At 48.1% G+C, this 22,221-nt stretch overlaps 1 protein-coding gene across 9 annotated transcripts in view; it reads right to left on the bottom strand.

Annotated features, from left to right (window-relative positions):
• FRMD4A (FERM domain containing 4A) overlaps positions 1-22,221 on the bottom strand; it is a 388,388-nt gene that overhangs the window by 25,930 nt on the left and 340,237 nt on the right. For all 9 annotated transcript variants that reach the window (XM_065829459.2, XM_065829460.1, XM_065829457.2 and 6 more), the window contains exons 12-14: positions 14,042-14,118; positions 10,243-10,381; positions 3,781-3,922 (exon numbers count right to left, since the gene is read on the bottom strand). In XM_065829459.2, coding sequence (XP_065685531.1) covers positions 3,781-3,922; positions 10,243-10,381; positions 14,042-14,118 — 358 coding nt within the window. The remainder of the gene's footprint in view (positions 1-3,780; positions 3,923-10,242; positions 10,382-14,041; positions 14,119-22,221) is intronic.

Genomic DNA, 22,221 nt, shown 5'->3' with positions numbered 1-22,221 from the left:
CGACGGGGCGGTCCAGCTGGGAGACAGCCCTGCCGGATGGGGTGGTGGGGGCTGGGGAACCGGCTGGCCGGGCTCTGCCGTGGCATTTTCAAATGTAAACAGGCTCCTGCACAGGAAACATCCAGCGTTGGATGGAATGGGGCTCCTCGAACATGTCTGCAGGGCTAAAGCAGAGGTGCTCCTCTGTGGTTTCTCCCACTGAGATGAAGAAGGTGGTTTGGGGTTCAGTCCAACAGTGACCCAGCAATAATGGGGCTCCTCGCTAGCCAGGAGACCTGCAGAACTTACAGGGCACAGACCGCTCCAAGGGAAAAATCTGCCTTAGATCTAACTTGACTTTGTTCTTATAATTATCTCTGCTGGCTTAGATTAGGGTTCACAGCGGTGTGAAAGCAGAGCTTTTATACACGGACAAATCTTGCCCCAGTTGTCTGGGGATGGCCCAGAGATCGAGAGCAGAAGATCCCTCAGCTTAATCCCAGCAGCCCAGTGTTTTGGGGATCCCCTTCAGAGCCCAAATGAGGACGAACGTTAAAGAATGAGCTTGGCAAAAATGGACTTCGGAGCATCAGGTATCAAACTTACAACTGTGCAGCAGACCCAGACTGAGATCGAGGGCCTGGGAAACAAGGAGGAACTTAGGCTTTGGCCCTGAATTGCTGTGACCATGTGGAAGTCCCTGCCCCAGTATGAGACTCCATCTCCCCCTCTGCTGTGTCTTGAGACTGTATGTGATGTGGGGCAGCCACTGCCTCATGCTGCAGAGCAGGATCTTGGCCAGACACTGTGACAGCTGGAAACAACAACAAATATTTCCTTGCAGTCTTGCTGCAAACCCAGGGGAGACATGCCAGCTTTGGTGTGCTCCTCGTGGCGCTGACAGTGAGGAGGAGTGAGATGAAGAGAGGAAACGGCTACAAGCAATTTCCAAGAAAAAAGGACAGAGAACAGTAGGGAAGTGGAGACAAACAGAGATTCAATTTTGTCCTTATGATATCGAGTCACTCGGGGTATTTATAGCCTGGAAATCTACTGTGGCCACTTAATCATTTGCACTTATTCTCTCCAGCACACAGGCTGTGCCCCGATAACCCATCATTGTTGTGACTGTGTGCCGATAATCTTCGGCACAATGGGAGGAAACACAAACGCTGGGATGGAGCTGGTGGCTGTGCCCAGTGGGACAGGCAGCAAATGTCCCCTCCCATCCAGCGGGACAGGGCTGGGTCACCTCTGCTAGCTGGGCTGGAGAGAAGGGGCTCTTGGAGCAGAGGGGTCTGGGTGACTGTGTGGAAGCAATGCAGGATCTCCAATGCTCTGCTCTCTGTCCTCTGCCAGATTTCTTCTCTCTATAATTCCTTGCAGCTGCCTGTAGCTGCTTGAAGGCAAACAGTAGCAGCAAACCCCACGGGTCTCCTTAATGTTTTGGGAAGAGCCCTGTTCTCATGGCTGGTAGGACCTAAAGACAGTGCCGAACACAGGGACCTGGAGGGAGCCACGCTCGCCTGGCCCACCAGCAGCACCTCAACCAAAACAGAAGTTCAGCCAGTCCTACCTAGGTGTCCAGGTAGACTGATCCACCTGCCCCACCTAAAGAAAAGACTCACCTGGTCAATGAAGTTTGCATGGCTCTAGTCACTAGTGCAATTTGGCTGAGTCTGCAAACACCACGCTCAGGCAGAAGGGATTTCAGCAGGGAGCAAAAATCCACAGAAATAAAAGCATGGGCAGCTCCCAGCTTGGGATTCCTGTCCACATCACCCTGAAAGATGCTGGCCCTACAGAAGTTTTTCTGGGCCTGATTTTCTGCTGGCTTTCACCCGGTTGCTGCTCTCCCAGTGTGAGGGCAGAAGCAGACACCCATGTTTTTTTCCAGGAAGGCAATAAGTCAGCATATTAACGTAAAAACAGGATTACTACCAAGTAGCTCTCACAAATTTGGGAACGGTGCCCAGGAGGCTGAGATCTTGGAAAGACCTTAAGAACTTCCTAGGGGTACTTCATTTTATTTACTTTCCAGCAGGAGAGCTGGAAAAAATGCCAAACAAACAAAGAGCTCCAACAACCTGACACCAGTCTGCAAGCTGCTCGGCTACTGCAACTCCCTAAGCGATAGGAGGCACAGACCTGGATTGTTTACTTTGTCAGGAAGACCTAAGGAGCAGAAAGGCATCTCTGTTTGCAGGCAAGGCAAGGAATTGCACAGGAGGCTGCTCTGGAGCTCTGTGAGTATTTCACATTTTAACCCCTTGCTGGACATCTTCCAGGTAGGTGAGGGTGGCTTTTAAGAGACTTGAAGGATGCAGTAATGCAAAGCTGATCTACTCCACCAGTGTAGGTTCAGTTTTAAAGCATGTGTGTTCTTAGATGGACTCCTCCCTTGTGAAACATTAGAAGGTTATTCTCTGGTGTTACACATCTCAAAACAATGGATTTTGATAACTTGACGTGACATTTAACAGAGGGCATTTAATTGACTGGAACTGGTAATTCTAGTGATGCCAGCAACTTTGACCTCCTGATGAGCTTCCCACCGGAGCACCTTCAAGCTCTTTGCAAACTATCAATCCTTGCTTTGCTCCTGCAGTGACATTTAGTACTGTTTTACACACAGCTTGCCACGTTCACACCGGCAGAAGAGCTTCAAAGAAATACAGACAAGTTCCTGACTCCTCTTCCCTGGTCCTTCTCTTCTGGTGCTCTAGCGCTCCAGCATTCCAATTTCTCTCAGTTTTTTTTTTCACAGATTATGTCTTCCTCATAACAGGAAGGTGCTCTAAGCCACAGAAAGAAACCTATAGGTCCCCACACTAGTACAGTGGAGAGTGCTAGGGAATAGTTCTTTTGAGATTAGGACATCAGGTAAATTCCAGTAACAGAGAGTGAAGGCAGATGTACATTCTGTGAAGAAGCAACCCTGCCTCAACACTGCTGAAGAACATCACTAATTCCCAGCCTTAGTTTCCCCAGTGAGCTGCACTGGTTGACTGCTTCATCACTGGTGAGGCTGATGAGGGGTGTGGATGCCAGTGAGGGGTCTGGAGTGGCTGATGGACCTGGGGGGTTCAGCCTGGAGAACAGGAGGCTGAGGGGAAACCGTCTCACTCTCTGCAACTGCCTGAAAGGAGGTTGGAGCATGGAGGGTGTTGGTCTCTTCTCCCAAGTAACAAGTGATAGGACGAGAGGAAATAGCCTGAAGTTGTGCCTGCGAGGTTTAGATTGGATATTAGGAAACATTTCCTCATGGAGAGGGTTGTGAAGCATTGGAACAGGCTGCCCAGGGAAGTGGTGGAGTCACCATCCCTGGAGGCATTTAAAAGACATATAGATGCGGTGCTCAAGGATATAGTCTAAGGCTAGATTTAGGTTAATGGTTGGATTTGATGATCTTAAGGGTGTCTTCGAACCAAAATGATTCTATGATCACTGCTGCCTGGGGGCTCCTTCACAAACACATCTGCCTAGGGATGAGCTGGGTGCCCAGGGCTGATGATGGCAGAAACTGTGAAGAGAGACCAGGTCTCAGCTGGAAAGTGAGAGGCTGGAGATGACATCCTAGGGCCAAAGAGGAAATGAGCAGTGGTAACAAGAGAGGGGGAAGCTGCTGCCTGTGTTGTTTGTGGGGCAACGTGCTGAGAGACAGACTGACACCTGGACGGACAGAAAGGCTAAAGGGAAGTGACTTTCATTTCTGCAGTGCAGTTTCTGGCTGCTCCCCATTATGCCACGGCCATGGCCCTTCCCACCAAATTCTCTCCAGTTACAGGATAAAGGACCTACCTGATGACAGAAGACTCCCGCTGCTGCCGCTGATAATTTTGCCTTTACTCCCCATGTTGGCCAGCTTTGAGGTCTTGAGCGTTCCAGTTTCAGTCAGGTCAATCGCAATCTCACTCAGGCTTCTTGCAGCATGGATCTTGGACTGGACATGGACACAGGAGTCATTAATGATCTAGTGCTTCTTTAAAGCTCACAGAAGGAAAAAGTCCTTTTGTTGTGGCAGGGAACAAGCCTCCACAGCAAACTGGGATTGTTTTACAAGAATAAGCAATCTAACACAGCATTCACTGCTGCACTTTTTACATTCCTAAATGGGTACAATTCTGGCATTGCTTCCTGGTGTTTACTATCTTCTCTGCTTTGCCATGCACATTTTTCCCTCTTAAACAATGTATGGAGTCACTGTGTTACCACATACAATAAGAAACCTTCAGAAATACCAGCATAATAAACTGCAAAGCCCAAAGGCTAAAGACTATCTCTAGCATCTACAGGAAGCCAGGAGGAGCCTTTCCAAATCTGCAGGGAGCTCTGGACCAAGGCACAGTGAGGACATGGCTTAAATGGGCTGTCATGAGAAGGTAGAAGAAAATACTGGTAGGGAAACATGTTCAGGTTATGGTCCAGACTAACAAGCTGCATACAATACCCCTACTGTGAGGGATCTCTTCAAAGCATTAATGTTATTCCAGTATGAAACAACAGCCAACCCCAGCTCAGTAACTGGCCACACTAGAGCAAGGAGTCACTCATTGTATGCCACCAAATGTCAACAACCAAGGCATCTCCAGGGAAAGTGAACATATGGAATGGAATGGAATGGAATGGAATGGAATGGAATGGAATGGCATAGAATAGAATAGAATAGAATAGAATAGAATAGAATAGAATAGAATAGAATAGAATAGAATAGAATAGAATAGAATAGTATATTTCCATTGGAACAGACATCCAATGATCATCTAGTCTTCCTCTTATCTTAAGAGGGAGAGAGTTGACTTCCTAAGATGTCATCCTTTCTCCTTTTTGTGACCAGTACAGCCTTAAGATCACCTTGAAATAGGAACTGCCAGATCAGAACAACCCCAAAGCCTTCTGAGTCCTCTCTTTCATTTCTGATTGGGTTATCTCCAAGCACTTCAGAAAAAAAAAATATATAAGGAAACTTTTCATTAAGCCATTGTGGAATAATCTGTCCACATGGAAAATTTCCTCCTGCCTCTTCTGAACTAATGCTTATACTCTAAAATCTACTTTATGTACTGGTTGTTGAATTTGCCTCAGGTAACAAGCCATGCTAACAAGGAGAAGCCTGACAACCAAGAAGCTCACTGTCTGTAACATGGCACACAACGATGGCTGCTATTTGATCTCTGACCTGGAAACAGCTTCTTGCTTGCTGACCCCCATCTAGGCTCCTCAGTCACGGACAGAGGGAGTTTGGAGCTCAGCTCATCACCCAAATTGTCACAAGTCCTGTGCTGCTGAGCTTCAATTAGCCCAGACTCACAGGGCCAACGCCTGCAATTTCTATCTCCCAGAACCCAGGCGGTTGTTGGGACACTGTGCCGAGGCTCTCCAGCCGCATAAAGACTTTTGTTCAAGAAGATGGTGAAGCCCCAGTTCACCTGAGCATTCACCTCTGCACCTCCTCAAGGCCAGAAGAGACTCCCAGCCCTTGTTGTACAGTTCAGGGGGTGAACACATCATTACAGTGCTCACAAATCAGAAGCTGATTGACATCCAGGGTGTGACCCTTTCCCACCAGAACTAACATGAGATGAAACCAGAAGGAACGCTTGCCATGATGGGATTTTCAGTGTTATTTCACATCCTCGGGAAGCAGAAATCATTTTAACAAGAACTAAGGCTGAACTGATGGCTGAATGCTCACCACACTGAGCTTCACTCTTAGCTCTGTTACTGATTTGCTGTGGAGCTCTGGGAAAGACACTTAAGGTTAAATCTTAGCGATCCCTTGCCTGTTTGCACATCAATGAAATAAAAATGGAAGTAAAATGTCTCCCTGTTGCACACTATACTTTAAAGATTAATTTAAGACTTAGAATGAAGACAGCACTGGGAGAGCCTCATACTGAATAAACTCTCAGAAGTATTATGATAATTTAATATCCTTGGGTCTTTATAGCCTCTGTCATTACCATTCAGAGGTACTCAAATGCCTCACAAGATTATTTCCACAATAACCCCAAGAACAGGGTGTGTGCACTCACTTATTTGAGTGCAGAGGCTGAACTACCTGCCAAGATGTCAGAGAAAATCAGGCAATCAGTACTGATTCTCTTAAACTAATGCTACAACCAGTCAGACACCCCTCATTTCTAGGAGCTCCTCTGCAAACTCAGCCCTGGTAGATGGAGAGCACTCTTTTATCTTCTTGGATTTCTGAGGTTTCTGGTCCGAAACAAGGTTTTTGAAAGATTATGTTCTCCAAATAGCTCTGGAAGGTTAGTTCTGGGTGAAGAGGAAGGTCCCTGCTTTTATCTAATGATCTTGCTACTTGAGTTTTGACAAGGAGCCTGAACACGAACTGCTGTCTTGCTGCAATGTGCTATCTGGTGATTTATCCCCTGCAGGTGCAAACATGTTGTATGACCCCACATATACATAAGGCTATGTATATACAAGGTATATATACCCCAGGAACAGCCAAACGCAGTATCTGCCTAACCCAATATACTGAGCCCTCGTAGCAGATGTCTAGGAGAGGTGCAAACCCCAAGTCTGCACAGACAGATCCTGCGCTCCCGTTCTACGAGGCAGCGGTTTTCCTGTATTTGTGGGACAGTTAGAGCGAGAAGCCCTGTAGTTTATTTCCGCTCATGTTGAGACTGCAAATTAGAGCATGCTCTGGCCCTACCTGTTTGACTAGGCACCAACCAAAAGGCTGAGTGAAGGCAATGCGGCTGGAGGCTGCGGTCCTGGCCAGCACACCCAGCCAGCAGCAGCTGGAAGCACGCCCTACAGATGAAAAAATACCGTAAGACCGAAGCCTGGCATCCCTGGAGCCAGGAGAGAGGAAAAACAAACCAGAAGAGAGCAGATAGGGGATCAGAAGGGCAAAGTGATCTTCCTCCACAGAGGGTGCAATCCAAACCTGCTAAAGGCATCGGGTGAAGGTTTTAGATCCGACCGCAGTTGTGCTAATGGTGCCTTGCTCTAAACAGCTGGGATGAAGCACCTCCTGATAGGAATGGGGTTAATTTGCCATGCTGCTCAAGCCCTGCTGCCTCCAGCAATGCCAATCAGCGTCGGGTGGTCTCGTGCTCTGGACAGCCGCTCATCAGCAGCAGGAATCAGACCAACAACTAATTTCATACAGGCCACTGAGCAGCAGCCAGCACAAGGCCTGGCCTAGACTTGGTACTGACAGCACAATAGTGGAGAGCTAGATTACACCCCATTAGCGCTCCCTCGGGCCCTCCATCCCTCCAGGCTCAAAAATTTTAAAGCACTTAGCGCAGAGCTGCCAAGTCTCATTTACATGGAGGAAGACTGGCTCATTCATGAGTCATTTCGAAGCATGGGGCCAAACTGATCCCCAGTGCTGTTCTGACAGGGTCAGAGGGTGAAGAAAAATCCATCAGTGAAATGTAAAAGTAGATGGACATGAGGGATGTATTTATCCCTCTTGCTTGTAGTGATAGGGCTTTGCTGCAGGTGATTTTTTAGAAATCCCTGGCCTATTTTCTTCCGGTTCATTCAGCCAAAAAGCCTCATGCTTGGAGGAACATGCTGTTGGAAATTCCCACTAAGAAGGATTTCTCGAGGCTTCTAGGACAAGTGCTTGATTGACTCGGTGCAGTCAACAGAGCAAAGACGTGCCTTCAAGTCCTGCTGCATCTGTCTCCTGAAAAAAAGGGAAGCTGACAGGAGTTCCGCACACTGACATGTTCACTCGGAAAGCTGGGAACATTTTCAGTCTCCACGTTACGCTTCGATTGCAGGGAGAGAGAGACAGATCAGCGGGGAGTGAGACGCTGGGAACTTGGCGAGCTGGCAAGAGTTCAACACGGACTGAGGCTGCAAAGAAGGCTGGGACCTTACTTCTTTACAAAAGGGCCAAAATCCAGACAAAGCTGATTTTATTTCTTTTTAAAATCAAGTGAAGGGACTTCTTCCAGCAGAGCTGTGCAGAAGGTTCAGATGCAACTGGTGCCCAGTTATGTGAGGAGGAAGGAGTTCAAGCTTGCTTTATCACTATGTCACATCTCCTGCCATTTTATCAACACCACTCTAGTGTCATCAGTCACAGCGATCTCTAGCAGTCTGTTTCATTTAAGCTTGTTTTTATTTTTCTTTCTTTTGTCAAAATATGAAATGCCCAATTTGAACATGAAAGGGGGGAATATCTAAGTTTTGCTTTGAAGATGAGGATTCAACTGAAGTGGGGACTGAGATTTAAGGGGATGCGAACCCATGAGTCCCGAAACTCAAATAAATGTTTGTCTACATCCTTGAGAGCTGAAACAAAGGCATTTCACATCGCCCTACTCTGGAGTATGTTTTACTTGTTTTCAAAAGCAAAGCGCACATGACTACAGTGTCCTGAAGTGACCAGCATGGTGAATTGAACAGACCAATTAAAACTGATGAATCTATCAATCTTGACAGTGTCACGTCAAAGACAAGGACAACAGACTAAGACACCAGCTCACTTAAGAGAAAGGGACAAAAATATTTGTATGCCTTAACTTCAAAGCCTCAGCATGACCACCGGGATTATTGTGACAAAGCACACTGACGTGGTCACAGACGTGACAGGTTGACGGACGAGGGCTGGTGGGTGGTGCTGTCCGCAGGAGTGTGAGAGAGGGGAGATCAGATTGAAACACAATCTGCCAACAACAAAAGAAGGCACTGAAGGGAAGTCCTGGGCATTTAAGAGACTCGGTTTCTTACCAAAGAAACAGGAGGAGGGGGGGAATCTCCTTTTGTTTGTTGGTTGCTTGTGACCTAAATACCTTACAGCTAGATCAGCAAATCCATCTGGCTAAAAGCAAAAAAACCACAAACTTCTGTTTGTTTGGTGAGTTGGTTTTGTTGAGAGCAAAACAGAGAGGGCTATGCATTGTCCTGCTGTTGCTGAGCAGAGCAGGGGGACAGGAATGCATCACCTGGTATCAGGTGAGCATGCAATTTTGTCCATATTCACAGCTGGCACTTAGGCAGGGCTGAGAAATTAGTTATGCCCCTGAATTCAACACAGCTCACAGCAACTATGATTAATCATGTTTTTTTGCATTAGATGGGACAAGGCCAAAGTGGCTTTAACCATGTGCTCTGTCCAAAAGTCCTACCCACTTACAATAAAGTCACAGAGATCACAGTGGGGACAGCAATGTCAGGAGGGTTTAGAGTGAACTGGACTAATAGCACACTGGTGGCCCTTCACATAACTTCCGCAAGCCAATTCAATTTATTGAACTGGCAGAAAAAGAATGTAGCAAAGAAAAACAGGAAAAACAATTTTTTTCCACCAGTTTAGTGGGCTGAAATGGTTCATGAAGGGATCTGATAAGCCAGGGCTTCTTCAGCCTCTGCCTGAAAACACGGACAGTGCTTTCAGCAGCAGCAGGATGTCGTTTCAGCTATTTGGAGGAATATCACCCTGCCCATTCCTGCCATCTCACCAGACCTGGGGGGCAATGCAGGCTGTGTAAGAAGGTACCCACTCAATACAAACTCCATAAAATTTTACACCAGCATGCTCGCAGGGAGAGGGGCATCTGCATGAGAAGTCTCAAAGCGATCTCAAAGTGATCAAAGTGATCTCCTGCTGCTCTGGGTATGCCTAAAATGACTGTTGATGAAAGGAATTAGAGTGAGAGAACACAGTCCTTTGGTTTCAAGGTGGTTTCTTTTGTATATTGAGCGGCCTTTTGTGCAGCACCAGATCTAGAGAGCTTCTTGTAGGGCTAGGCTGTCAGCATCCTGCCCCCCTTCATCTGTTGTGAGATTCCATGTGGAGACAGAAATAATATCCCTATCCCTCATTTCTAGGAAAATATGATAGTAAAAAGCAAGGGACAGCAAGAAGGATTCAGAAACAGGTGTACAGTGTGAAGCTACTTTGAACTCAGTTATTGGAAGCTGTCCTAACTTTACGACAGAGTTCAAGAACCAGAAGACATGTGGAAACCATCCAGACAGGGACACGACCTTATCTGCCTGTAAACTTCGGCTCTTCCAATTTGGCCACCGTTCAGTACAACCTTTCCCCCAATCCTCACTCCCATAGACATGAATTCAATACAAATTCCCTCAGTCTCGCCAAAGCCAGCAGATATGTACAGTCAATTTGCCTTTTTATTGACCTCAAGTAGAAAGGGAGGACAGGAAAAGAGCCACCATCTGGACTCGACCTTGCTGGGACCGTGGGGGGTGAGAAGAACTGACTCACCCACCGCAACAGGCACTTCCCACCTCCAACATGCTTACCTTGCTTTGCTTTCTGTCCAGGTAGAACTGATGCTGACTAATGGCCATAGCCCAGATAGACTTTATTAGAGCTGGACAGGCGTACCACGTGTGCACAGCGATGCCACTATGCCCAAAAGTCCTCCTGGTCACAGATGCCCTGGAGAGGAGAAAAGAACGAACTGGGTTTACACCAAGGTTTCCTCAGATTGTTTTCTGTGGCAGAACCTATCACAGATCTCATAGTAAAAACTGCTGTCTTTATTGCACACACCCTTGTGCTACTGGGAAAAAATGCTCAGAGAACAGCAATAAGTAGCTACTCAAGTCAGGACAGCATTTACTTTAAATAACTCCTAAAGTTAGCAGGTTCTAGAGGACTAACAGTAAAGATCATCCAGTCAGTCCAGTTCAGACTGTATTCCTGGGTTTGACTGAGCTGATGCTGACCTGCTACATGTCCCAGGGGAGTCACCAATGCCAGAGCATGTGTGAATCCTCTGCGTCTCATCACATGCAGAGACACCTGAGACCAAGTCTGCACACACCTCTGGCTTTGGACAGTAACTGTCAAATGTTAGGATCCAGGTGACAACTAAAGATCCACAGGATCATTTAGAGAATGTGGGAGAAATTCTTCAGGTACCTTGATTTTCCCACTTGTAAACAGATGTAGCAGGACTTGCCATGTGGGGTGGGAAAGGGGAGTTGTGAGGCTCGGAGAGGTCTGCCTAGTGCCCTGGAGAGGAGAATGTTACTCAGCGATTAGCTGAGTGAATATAAAAACAGGAAAAATAAGAGCCGAATGTTTCCTCTCTGGGACTCCCAATTGTCCTCGAGTATTAATAGCAAAAAACACAGTTTAGGTTTCCCCGTGCTTTCACAGCTGTACAAAACTGCTTAATTATTCCTCCCCACCCCTCAACTCTAACCTCATCAGCAGAGCCCCTGACACCAGCACACCCAGTCTCACAGTGTCCTGGTCTGTAAAGCCCTCCCCATGCTGGGATGTAGCAGTGGCTGGAGGAAAACAAGCCACTGATCTATGAAGCCCCAAATAAAGGAGGTCCTCCTCTCTGGTGTGTTAAGAAGAATCTTGTGGTGGAGTAGAATCATGAATGTGAACATAGGTACAGAGACTAGCACAGAAATGCGGTCTGAGACAACCAGGATCTCATGTTTCAGTGTTATCCTGTGCTGAGCCCTTTCCATGTGACTGGAGCGGAAGACCTTGTCCTGTTCTGTCATTCTTGTGAGAAAACTCTCCATGGATGCAGGAGGACGGCAGCTGATGGTCCTAGTGAGGATGGGCACTGGGCTGCCCGATCTCTGTCACTGGGCTGGGAACCCAGGCTGTGCTGGAAGGTGCTCCTGAAGCTGAGGCTGGAGAGGAGATCCAACTCTGGATGCTTTATGTTGGTTTAAGGGACACAAACCACAGCAGCACATTGGTATATAAGGCGGTAAGCCATTAAGGCACACATGGGCTAAGGCCTTAATTCTGGTGTCATCCTATTCAGTTCAAATGCAGTTACTTGTTTTGAACTCTCAGAAGCATACTCTGCAAGCTATTCATCCTCTCATTGTAAAAGCAGTGATTTCCAATTTTTTTCCTTTTTTTGGGATCTGTTAATGTTTCCCATCAAAAGTGCAGACCCTGATAGAAAGTCTGCAGACTTAGCTGGTTAGAGCTGTGGACTTTTCACAGGTCTTTCAGGGACCTGCGAGAGATGGCCCACGGGTGCTTTTTCTATGACTTCCCTCCACATGTGCCACATGTGCTATGGAATTAACCCCGTTGATACCCCTTAAAACATATCGTTTCTCTCCTTTGTGGGATAAGTAATCATGATGAAGAGAGGTTAAACGGCTTGTTTGGGACAGGAAGCCATGGGCAAAGGCAGGGCTTAAAAACATACACTGTGCTGCCCAGCCCTGGCCACAACCACGGAGCTGTGCTTGATCTCTTGCGAGTGTGGCTTCGCTGACTCAGGCTCCGGTTTGGCTACACGGAGAGGAATGCAGAGGGAGCAGTGTGTTGGCTACTCCTCTGCCTCCACATGCCCAAAAACTCCTCACAGGAGTCCATCGCATGTGGCTGGGAGACTACGACCAGAGCTGGGTTCCCACCACGCCACTGCAATGTGCCTTGCTGCTTTACAGTGGTGCTACTCTCTGGTCATGAAAACCAACCAAGTGAATTGCCTTGCAGTGAGAAAGTACCAGGCTGACAACCTGGGACAGGGTTTTGTCCTCCTGGTGTTGATTCAGAGGAACAGCACAACCGAATAAAAAACGGAAGCTCTCCTGTGTCAGTAATTCCTATCATCAAAATATAAATGAGACAGAGGAGGTTCCTCTGTTTGGTCACATTTCATGCATAGTACTGAGTTGCAAACATCATAATGATCTTAACTTCCCAGAGCTATTCGCTCTCCGTTCCTTGGAATCACTGCTTATACACAATGGCCAGCCCGGGTGTTCAGGGGCTGCTGGTTGCCTGCAACACACGTTTCCGACGCCTCACCCGGAGGCTCGGCAAGGGAAGGAGCACACCACCCCCAGCTCCTGCCGCTGGAAGATCTCCCAGCGTATTCTCAATTTCGGGAATTTGCTCTGCTAGGTTTCATGCGACTATTTACATGCTTAATATTAAGCAGATGCTTCAAGGCTCTGCTGACCTGGAGCTGCGGAATGGTACGAGCTGCTCTGCTCAGTTTTTGCTTTAACAAAATGCACTTATGGAGATAGGCACTGTTGTGTTGGTGTGACTATGTGCATATCAGGGCAAATAAGTACAAAAACTGCATGCAAAATTCCCCAAATACAAATACATGTATTCGTACGCAGATAGGCACGGGAAACGGGTGGAACAGGATCACAGCTGAGCGATCAGCAAAACACAGTACTACGAGAAGCACATCAAATCAGTCTGTGAAGAGAGCTGGTTTCCATCAGCCGTATTCATACTTTGCAAGTGGGACATTGCTTTTAGCAAGAACAACTTACAGAGCAATGTACACACTGTTCACTGTCTGCAATAACCACCCACTAATGCAAACGAACATCGGGTTCAGAACGCACTGATTAGATGCAACACAGTCACTTGAACTCACTCTCGCCCACATTAGATCTGTAAAGTAAGAAAAAAAAAAAGGCTCCTATGCCAAAACGACTGATGGGCTTTCATCCAGACTGCCGGTAAATCACTGGTACCGAGCCATTCCTTTCAGTTGCACTACTGAATATTTATTTACAAGGAAGCATGTGAGTACAAAATCTGGCGCCCATCTGCGGGCTCCAAGTGCAACACGGGGGCAAGGCAAACCCCCTTCCACGCACGGGGGTGCCGGCACCGCAGCTGGATCACCGGAGTTGCACATCCCCGGGGGTCAGAAGGTACCAAAACAGAGGAAAGGAAAAAAAAAATACCGCTAGGAGTTAAGGGGAAACGCACCCTCAGAAACACCTACCCGAACCCAAAATGTGCTGCTGAATGAAGCGGCAGCCCCCGGCTCAGTACCCGCTGCCCTTTGCTTACGGGATTCCCAGATATGAAGCGCAGCAAACCCCGCACAGAGGTTGGAGCGCGGCTCCGCACTGCAAAGCCTGGCTCGGCATGGCTCGGCTGAGCTGGGCATGGCTCAGCCCGGGTCTGCAGTGCAAAGCCCGGCTTAGCATGGCACAGGATGCCTCAGCCCAGTTTGGCACTGCAAAGCCCGGCTGGGCATGGCTCAGATCAGCTCGGCACTGCAAAGCCCGGCTCGGCATGGCTCAGCCCAGCTCGGCACTGCAAAGCCCGGCTCGTCTCGGCTCTCACCTGCGCGGGTCATGCACCTCCACTGAGAACTTCTTCTCGCGGAAATAGAGGTTCTCCAACTGTCTCCATTGGAAGATCTGCGGGGAGAAGAAGGGGGTGAGGCAGCTCCGCGCAAACCCCCGCCCAGCCCTGCCCGCCGCTCCGCTTCCTCCCGGCGCTGCGGCGGGGCTGCCCCGCTTCGCTCCGCTCCGCTCCGCCCCGGCCCGGCCCGGCCCCGCGTCCCGCCCAGCAGCCGCGGGGCAGCCCCGGGGGCGGGCAGCGCCCTCCCCGACCCCCGCTGCCTGCGGCGGGCTCGGTGCCGCCGGAGGGGGAGGCGGGGAAGGGAGCCGGTTTCACTTTGCAGGGAGAAGTACGGTTTAAACACATGCAAGCGACGGGAAAACCGGGATTCAGCCGCCTTTTTTCCTTGGAGGGCGGGTAGCTGGCACAGCAGCCCTTCCCTCCGAGGCCGTGCGTGTGCAGCACAGACCTCGGAGGGGTCTGGCTGGGGAGGTGAGACCCCCACGGGGGCAACTTGCACCACTCCACTGAAGTATGATACCCAGCTCTGCTTTTACGCCTGCAATCGATGTACAACTTCACACCATCATAAGCCAAGAGGCGTCAGTTCATCTGTCCCAGGCGCTGGCGCGCTCGTGTTGGTGGTGCCCAGGGCTGGAGCGTGCTCCCGGCGGCACGAAACACAGCAATAAGTCATATTCCTGCCTCCATTTTACAGGCTGACCTACTGGGGCATCTCAAAGCGCTGTGTAGACAAAGCCCAACCCTATCACCAAGGGGAGAAACTGAGGCATGAAGCAGGTGACTGACTTGCCCATGGTCACAGAAGTGAAATTGAGCTCTCCCAGGTTGCTGGCTGTGTCAGCACAGGCCAAGGGGTCTCTACTTGCCCATGGAGCATATGATGCCCTCACGCAGTCCCTGTACCCACACCTCAGCTGTGAAGTGACTCTCGTCTCCCAGGGAGGAGGGACGACTGCTCACAGAAGCAGCACGAAGGACGCAGTGACTGCAAAACACTGTGTCAGCTCTGCAAACCACCTCACCGTCACCGCTGCAGACAGGTCCTCCGCCGCCTCTTCTTTACAAATGAGTAAGCCAAAATTCAAACCCTGGCTTCTAGGCTGCTAATCCACAACGAGGAGGCAGCTTCCACCCCCTGGGCATCTTGCGCTTCAGCTTCCCTGTGCTGCCCCCAGCAAGTAACCTTGCTGGGGAGCAGAGCCAGCAGAGCTTTCCCTGATTTATAACTCCCTCTCCCACTACAAACAGCTTCTGTGGAGTTCCTGTCCTACCCCCAAGGAAGGCGCTGGCTCCTGCCTTTCCAAGATAAGCCGCTTGCCAGTGTCAGCGCTCTGGAGATAAGTAAACAGGAGGTGTAATTTGATTTGCACTGATTAAGCTGCTGGTGGAGCTGAAATCTAGAAAATAAAACAAGCCACAGGGTGGACTCAAAATTTTCTCCTCGCTAATTTTTCAGGTGCAGCAAAACTGAAAATATTTGTGTTTGTAAAAGTTTCCAGCCAGAAGGTTTGTTTTGTTTGGTGTGTATATTTTGTTATTTTGTTTTGTTTTCTTTTTCTATAAGGGGTGTTGGAAGCTAGGATGGGGTTAGGAGGTCTGCATCACAGAAGGGTAGGGGAGGAAGAGGGTCAGGATGGATGGGAAGCTTACAAGAATGGGTTACCCTGTCCTTATAGGATTATTTTATTCCTCCATTGGAAAAACTAATTTCTGCCTGAAAGTCATAATCACCAAACAGAGCACAGAAATACCCAGTATTATAGCCACCAAGGCAGGACAGACATGGGGTGAAAGGGTTAAGCTGGGAGCTGAGCTCTGAACACGAAGTCTGTCTCCCCTGCAAGTGCCCAGCACTGCAGCAGAGCTTCAAAGGCACACAAAGGAAGTTTGGGGCCGAAACTCCCACTGACAACAACAGGGGTCAAGCCTGAGACTGCCATGTAGGCTGCTGAAAACATCCCTCCCTGCTTCCAGATGCCCGTCCGCAAGGCGGGGAGGATAACGCGTCCGTGCCGCACAACATGTGCAGAGGACGTGTTTGGGAGGCGCTCAGACATGTGGAACACATAAGAGTCTTAAAAAAACAGCAGATCACACCCTTCAGAAAACATCCCTCTGTCCCTGGGTCCCCCATTGTCATTTATGACTAAACTTTGGTGCGGCGCAGAAGGAATTTGAAACCCTTTTTCAAACTGTTGGCAGCTGCTCTCCTTCCCATTCTCCTCCCTCAGACTCTGCTGGACTCTCCCCTGCGCTCCAATCCTTTCCTATTTTATCCTCTCTGCCACCAAACCTCACAGTGCTCAGTTTGTTAAGTGCAGCGCCGTTTCTCTTAGATGATAAACTCCAACTGTCCAAACACGCAGGGCTCTGGGGGAGCTGTTCAGATGACCCAATGTAGGCGTTCGGTGCCGCTTTCCATTCCCCAGGGTACCCTGCCTGGCCTGGGCCGCTACCATAGGGCTGGTGCTGCATCTGCCAGCCCCATGCAGATGTCTTGAATCCCCAGCAAATCCTAAAACGGCATTAGACACCTACATTTTGAGTACTGAAGCAGCTTCCCAGATCACTGCACTTTTATATTTAGTTTCTTTGTTTTTCTTGGCAGGGTGCAGAAGGTGGCAAATCCAAACTCTTGGGAGGGAGGGGGTGAAAGCGACCCCACAACCTGAATTTCTGTCTTTTTTTCCATAGCTCTGCTCTCCAGAATGTACACGTGCATTTCACCATTGCTGTAACCGCTCTCCCTTTGCTCCCCAAATATTATTCTGCAGCCTCGCACTCTTTTTGCCCACGTTGATCTGAGAGGTCTATATCCATAAGGAATTCAATCCATGAAAATCTGAATACCCGCAAGAAAATATCTGCTTTCCTGTTAGCTGATCACAACCCCTCAGGAGAAAAAAATCCTAAGGTCTCCCTTCAGCCAGATCTCCTAATGTAAGCAAGCTATTCCCTTCACCAGTTGCCCAGCTTATGTACGGTTTCAAATTGATGTTGTTAATTTAGTGACAGATGCACGAGGTGCCATTAGTGGGTTTTCTTGAATGGAAACGTAATTTTTACCCATCAAGATGCTTTTACCACACTGGTGCTTGCAGGTTTCACTGGGGAATACGAGCCACAGCAGGGAGTTGGTCATAATTTCAACAGGGTCTTGCGGAAATGCAGTGACAACAGATGAGTGCTGGTTTGGGGACTAGTTTGAGTCAAAACATGTGTGTTCATAGCTGGCTTGCCTCTTCCTACACTGAGGCTAGGTCTGGTTTTGGGTTATTTGGCTTATGATTGTCTTTGCTTGATCATAGAATCACAGAATAGTTTGGGTTGGAAGGGACCTTCAAAGCTCATCCAGTGCCACCCCTGCCATGAGCAGGGACATCTTCACCCAGATCAGGTTGCTCAGAGCCCCATCCAGCCTGGCCTGGGATGTCTCCAGGGATGGGGCATCCACCACCTCTCTGGGCAACCTGGGACAGGGTTTCACCATCCTCATGGTAAAAAATTTCTTCCTCATGTCTAGCCTGAATCTCCCCTCTTTTAGTTTAGAACCATTACCCCATGTCCTATTGCAACAGGCCTTGTTAAAAAGTCTGTCCCCATCTTTCTTATAGGCCCTTTTGATTTTCAGGGCTGAATCCAACATCTGTCCTTCTGGGTGGGACAATTCATACTGACTTTTTCTGGTGTTGTATTAGGGGCATACTGGCTTTTGTCAGACAAAAGGTACCTCATAGCAGGGACTGGGACAGCATCTTCCCAAACGTGCTGGACATGAGGTTTAGGAGCCTAAAGTAACTCAGAAGTACAAGCTGAGAGCACAGTTCCCCTGCCCTTTAGTAGCTGCCTCACTCAGAGCCCACAGAGAAGGGGATAATTAGCAGTGCTTGCGGTGGGGTGAGCTTCTGTGATGTGGTGGTTTGCCTGCTGGGATCTCTTCTGAGGTCAGCAGCCTATTTGGGATCATACAGCACTAGGCAACTTCAGATGGGAACAATTTTTGGTAGTGGCCATCATTACAGGCTGCACATGAGATCATTTAATCTTCAATAGATACTTAAGGAAGTCTCCCTGAGACTGGCTTTTGAGCACAGCTGCACACTCATGCATTCATGTGAAATGGGAAGAAGTACTTAAAAAGAAGAAAAGAATTACCCTTATTCCTGCCTTCTCCGGGGGGACTGTCCCCACTGTGGGCTCTGTTGCATCCTGCCAATAAAACTGGAAACAACGCTCTCACTTGAATTTGCAAGACTGCTTATCAACGTGCAAACATTCAAGGGAATAATTGTTCCCTGTCGGACCATGTGTACTCTTTCAAATATGCTGGGGTACGCGGGGAGGCTGTGGTGGGAAAGCCAGTGCCAAAAATGGCTTTTCTGCAAATCTGGCAGCCTAGAAGAGGAGCTAAGGGAGAGATCTGAGTCGCGCATGGTGCACTGTGGAGAATTTAGGTGCAAACTACAGGAATTTTCTCATTGGAAACCCCTTCCAAGAGGCAGGTGAGCTTGCCAGGCACCAGATGTTTGTGACTAGTTACAAAGAGCCGCAGTCAAAGCCCTTCAGACGCAAGCTTCTTTTGTGAGCACACTTGTGGTTTGCTGGCTGCTCCCTAATTAAGCTGAGCCCAGAGGATAGAAGGCCCAGGGATCTGCATCCATTTGAACCATGTGAGTTTGAAGAAGGTTTTTACCATTTTTATTGACTGTGGGGCCAGCGCCGTGGAGTTTGCACACAGCAGGAGGTAGGGTCAACATAAGAACATTTGAAAAATGCCAGAAGCTCCTGATAAAAAAGGGAGGTTTTTTTGTGAATGAAATGTAGGGGAGTGTTTCTGGCTTAGTCACTCATGCCCTGGGTGACCTGGACTTCACTGAGATGTGGGGACCTGAGTCGTGGTCTGTCCCTTTGTGCTCGGAAAGCCTTGGCTGAGTATCCAGTGGAGGGACCATGCCCTACATTTAAGGACCCCAGGCAGTAATGAGGCTGTTGTTGGCTCCTGTGTTGTCCTGCAGCTCAGGGACAGGACAGAGAATTGCTGAGGGGCAGCACCAGTGGTTGGTACATAGTGCTCTCTGGATTATGGTTCCTAGAGACATACCCAAATAGCACCTCTTGGAGCTATTCTCAGCTTCTCCATCCTGGGGTTGAGGCACTGGGTCCCTGATACTGTCTTCTGCCTGGGGACACAGTGTGAACCATTTTGCATTGGGTATATTAAGACGGGGCACAAGCTGAACAAGGTTACTCAGCGACGCACATGCTCTCAGGGGTTTTAGATTTCACAACTGGTGGCTGTTCAGAATTAAACCATTTGCAGAAGTCTGCAGAGGATCTACTTGCTCTTTGACTGCTCTCTTTGGTGACCTAAAAGGGATTTACAAAGGAGATGGAGACAGACTTTTCTCAGAGGTCTCCAGCTAAAGGATAAGAGACAATGGACATGTGTTGTGGCAAGGGAAATTCCGACTAGATATATGAAAAAAAACCCAAACACAATCAGTGAAGGTCATCAAATATTAGGGCCATGAGTAAGCTGATCAAACTCTGAAGTTGGCCTGACTTTGAGCACGAGGTTGGGCTATAGGCTTTTTGCTCTATATTTTTCTTTGATTCTAAGCATCTAATAAATGACCAACTGTAATTGCTCTTGGACTTCCTGACCTATATGGCATCTCTCAGTCCTTCAAGTCTTGCAGCTTCTTGGATGATTAATGCCTTGTTAAATCATACTATGCAGAAGGAACAATCACCCTCCCAAATGCACACATTGCCACCCAGACTGGATACTCTGAAAGGCTTTTAGGAAAGGCAGAGAAATAACATGGCACATTTCTAACAGCCCAAATGCAACCCCTTCCCTCGCCTACGCTATGGGCAAGAGCCAGCCCTGGATGACATCCTGATCCTAAAACTGGTACTAAACAATGGAACTAAACAATGACAGTATTTTCACACAGCTTGCCTGAGTGCAGCTACAAACTCCCAAGTCTTTTGTTTTGCAGTTTAAAGACAAAACAAACATAACAAAAAAATTCCTCCTTGGAAATGTAATTCCCTCCACTGAACAAACCAGCAAGCAAAATTCTAGGGGTTGAGTTATGCAGAAGGTCAGGGTGGAGGTTATGAGCGGTCCCTTTTTGGCCTTAAACTCTATGAAAATCACAGTTCCAGCTAAGTCAATGGCAGTTTTGTCCCAGTGATTTCAGTGGGGCCATGGTTTCCGGGCATAGATTTGTGTTCTGCCTCAAGCCAACCCTGCTCCCATCAATCATACCTCTGTCAAACTAGTTCGAGTGAATGAGGAAGGATTTGGTCCAGGCAGAACAGCACCATCTCAGCTCAAACAAATGGACTCTTGTTTCAGGGCCAGATTTACCAAGAGATTTCCGTGGGCTGTCACCTGTGAATTAGTGTGACCCATTGCTGAGGGTGCCCCCAGGTCATGAGATGGAGATGCTGCTGCACCATAACTTAGCCCTCTATCCTGCCACACTTCCATTCATCCCTGTATTTCTATTAGTTTGGGGTATGTTGTTTTTTTTTTTTCTTTCACTTCCCAAAACAAAAAAGTGAAAGGTTTCCTGTATGATTTGATGTGGGAAACAGCCCCACCAATGATCTTCCCAGAGGCTTGTCGTCCACCCTTCCCCCATGGAATGAGAGTGTGGCTTGGCAAAGTGGGACTTTCAGTGGTCTGTCAGCAATCCTAGCTCACTGTCTAATTACTTCTTCCCCTCAGGCTTCAGGACTCTTTTTGTGCCAAACAGACAAACAATTTCTGGTCCAATTTCAGATCCATTTTGCTGTGCGCTCTTCTCATGGGACCACACCACCCAACAAACATTTCTGGCTTGACCAAAAAGAAATTGAGTCTAGATCTATATAATCACCACTCTGCATTCATTTCCATTATGGAGAGACAATTCCTTATTAAATTTCAAAGTGGTTTATTGACTCAGAGAGACAGCAAAGCATCAGATCACAAAGGGAAGAGCCGCTATTTGGACAAAGCATTATTTGTCTACATAACACAGCTTGCTATTTGTGTCTATAACTGTATAGAGACTGGGAGATCAGACTTTGATTTTATATACAAGCAAATCCACCTTGGCTGCACATATATATCTGGTAGAGGCTGTTAAATATTGCATTGCTGTCACCATGCTGGGTGTGTCAAAATCAATACGTCTGCAGAGAACTTTTTTCCTTGTTCTTGTAAGTTAAATTTTCTCCCTTTTATCCTCTGCAGACAAATCAAAGCGACTAGATCTTCCTGCATTGAAGATGTCTCCTTTCTGACATAATATACTATGTATTAGACAAAGGATGCACAGCCTATAGCCTGTGAATCAGCTGTGGCACCCTAGAATGATTTATACCGCCCACAAACCTCTCCTGCTACTCTCTTTCCTAAGGATCGTTTTGTCTTCTCTAGTGACATGACTAAAGTACATCTGTCTTGGAACCAAAATACAGGAACCACCATACCCATCCCACACTGCTATGACAATGCACATCTGTATTAAGTTGTGTGACTAAAAATATGCCTGTGCTGCAGTGTCTGTGTATGGGGTGCTACGGCAGCAGCAATTCCATGTAATGGGCTGCAATGCCTGACCTTTGAGCCTCCTGCCCAGGTCACTGACTTGAAGATGCCTCATATTCATAGCTACTGAATAACTGGGTCCCTGCTCAGCTTCATCTGTGGATAAAAACACCCAGGTCTTCGGAGTAGTGAGTCCTGGTGAGCTAAGAGCCAGCGTTTGAGAAGGAAGGGGCAGGAGGGGACCCTGCTCCCACTTCAGGGCCAAGCACAAGTACTGGACGAGGTTTCAGTCTCTAGATCTCCACCCGAACTCCAGGATGCCGAGGTCCAATTTGTTTCACTTTGTGCTGTCGGAGTGATTTGTCTTTGCGTCTTGTTGAAGTTCCTGCTGGACGCTGCAGAATCATTTAAGACTTGGCTGCTGCTTTTATAGAGAATTACCCTTTAAGACCTGAATATGACAAGGCACTTAGAGTAAGAGAGTTGTACTTTGATGGGACTACCCCTATATTTTATGGTAGCCATGGGTTTGACTTGGCTGGGTCAGGGGACAGGATGTCATGGTGTAGCCTTTGTGAATGTAAATTCTTAGAGAAAACCCAGGGGA

The sequence above is a fragment of the Patagioenas fasciata genome, chromosome 1 (genome assembly GCF_037038585.1).
Source record: "Patagioenas fasciata isolate bPatFas1 chromosome 1, bPatFas1.hap1, whole genome shotgun sequence".
Lineage (NCBI taxonomy): Eukaryota > Metazoa > Chordata > Aves > Columbiformes > Columbidae > Patagioenas > Patagioenas fasciata.
Note: the sequence above shows the minus strand (reverse complement) of the source record. Positions and strands in the feature narration are given on the sequence as shown.